This window comes from Oryzias melastigma, unplaced genomic scaffold, assembly GCF_002922805.2.
Source record: "Oryzias melastigma strain HK-1 unplaced genomic scaffold, ASM292280v2 sc00231, whole genome shotgun sequence".
Taxonomy (NCBI): domain Eukaryota; kingdom Metazoa; phylum Chordata; class Actinopteri; order Beloniformes; family Adrianichthyidae; genus Oryzias; species Oryzias melastigma.
The window spans coordinates 13,480-15,795 of NW_023416884.1; the positions used below are offsets into that span (position 1 = coordinate 13,480).

Below are 2,316 nucleotides of genomic sequence, written 5' to 3' on the forward strand. Positions count from 1 at the left end.
CATTTGTTACAAAAAGAGCATTAAACAATCCCACACTGGTTCTTCAGCAGTTGTGGAGTTGTCACTTTAGAAATAAATTCACAAAAACAGAAAATCAACAATTACAATAATTTTACTGTCACATTTTAATTGTCATTAGTGTCAAGAATAAGCTCCTTAAAAAAAGCAAACGGTTCCATAATTTTTACACCCTAAAACATTTTTTGCCAAAGCACTCAAATTTAACNACATAACAAGCTTCCAAACTCTTAATTTTAAAGTAATGAAACCATGTAAATTAAACCAAAACTCTCAGATTTTAACAAAGAAACATCTCATTTCTTAGAGAACAAACTTTAAATTCTATCTTTAAGTTGTGGAACAGAAAAAGTTGAACTTCTCCTCATCATTTATCTTGACCCACTTGTGTTCTCCTCCTGTCTCCATGGCTCCTGACATGTCACACTCATTCACCTGATCAGGTGAGGCCCAGTTCTTGTAGCGGACCACCTCATCACTGACCCAGAACCAGAACCCCAGAGTGCAGGTGTAGCGCAGTCCAGTCCACACATAAGGAGTTGTAGCATTCTTGGTTTTCTCCTGAACCCATCTCTGTTCATCCAGGTTAGTGATGGTGACCAGGTCATGGTGGTGATGTCTGCAGTAGTATAAGGCCTCCTCCCAGGTCCTGTTCTTATTGATCAGGATCACATGATCTGATAATAAATACATGAGGGGAAAATAACACCAAAACAGAAACTGAGAGTCATGGAGACCTGAGTTTTGACCTCCTTTTGAGCTGTTGATTCCTCTTACCGTCATGGCAGATGAAGGGATGTGTTTCCTCACAATTCTCAGAATTCCATCTTCCTTCCTCGTTCAGCATGACACAACTGCTGACGTTTTTCTCANGTATAAGGCCTCCTCCCAGGTCCTGCTCTCATTGATCAGGATCACATAATCTGATGACAGAAGGAGGGGCGCTGTAATTCAGCTTCACATCAGCTTCCATCCATCCATCTTCTTGACCGCTTGTTCCCTTTCGGGGTCGCGGGGTGCCGGAGCCCATCCCGGCTGCTGATGGGCGAAGGCGGGGTACACCCTGGACAGGTCGCCAGTCTGTCTCAGGGCCTCAATCACACACATTCACTCTCACATTCACACCTAGGGGCAATTTAGAGTCACCAATTAACCTATGAAGCATGTTTTTGGACGGTGGGAGGAAGCCGGAGTCCCCGGTGAAAACCCACGCATGCACGGGGAGAACATGCAAACTCCACACAGAAGGGTCCCAGCCGGGATTTGAACCGGGGCCTTCTCGCTGTGAGGCAAGAGCGCTAACCACTGCGCCACCGTGCAGCCCTCACATAAGCTTTTTAAAATAATCTCTGATGGTTTTGCAGCAACCTCGAGAGACTAAAATTGTTTCTCTCAAATTTTAGTGCTTAAGAATTGACTCAAAGAGATTATTTTTTGCTTAAACAGTTGTTGTTGACACAATGAAAAATACCATAATTTTTAACTGAATAAGAAAATAAAAGTTATAATTTAGAGTTGAGCTGTAACTAAGTTAAGATGTTTGAGTAAAAAACATTTACCTTGGTAACAGATAAAGGGACGTTCTTCTCCACAGTCATCAGTGCTCCATCGGCCATTTTCAGTCAGCTTAGAGCAGTTATGGAGCTTTTTATCGGTATTATAATATTCTTCATCCCAGAGTCTGAAATAGAAGCTGCTCCCATCTGACCAGCTCCAGGTAGCTCTAAAAAGTCCAATGAATATGTATCCTCCATTGCAGTCCTTCAGAATTGAAGACTGGAAAAGTCCACGTGATTTTGTCAAATCCAATACATTGTTTTTCAGACAAATACGTTTTCCATTTTCCTTCTCTATCTCCCGAAGCTGCGGTGCACTGACCAGATCTGTGTGATTAGTTCTGCAGTATTCCTGAGCCTCAAACCAGTTTTTATCCGATCCTAGAATTAAAACTTCTCCATGGTCTCTCTCTGCAAGTAAACAAAGAATAATAATAACGAAAAAAAAAAAAATAACAAAATAAAGAAAATAACATTCAGGCAAATGATTTGTCATTTTTATTAGTCTAAGTACATTTTCTAATTTGTAAATTAAACATTTCTGCCGTTTTTGTGACATTTAGCTTTTTTGTATTAAGCAGCTTATAGTTGCTGCAAGGATAGTTTTCTTACCATTATAGCAGAGGAAATATGTTGTTGCAGTACATTTGACATCTACCCACTTACACCCTTCACAGAGAGCCACACAGGTCTCATTTTTTCCACCATTTGGTTCTCCAACATTCCAGTTTGCATCTGTTTT

The 2,316-nt window shown here is 40.7% G+C and overlaps 1 protein-coding gene across 1 annotated transcript in view; it reads right to left on the reverse strand.

The window, feature by feature from the left end:
• Window positions 1–348: 348 nt before the first annotated feature.
• The window catches only part of LOC112139501 (C-type mannose receptor 2-like), a 13,248-nt gene continuing 11,280 nt past the window's right edge, over window positions 349–2,316 (reverse strand). Inside the window, exon 4 of the mRNA XM_024262317.2 lies at window positions 349–695. Coding sequence (XP_024118085.2) covers window positions 349–695 — 347 coding nt within the window. The remainder of the gene's footprint in view (window positions 696–2,316) is intronic.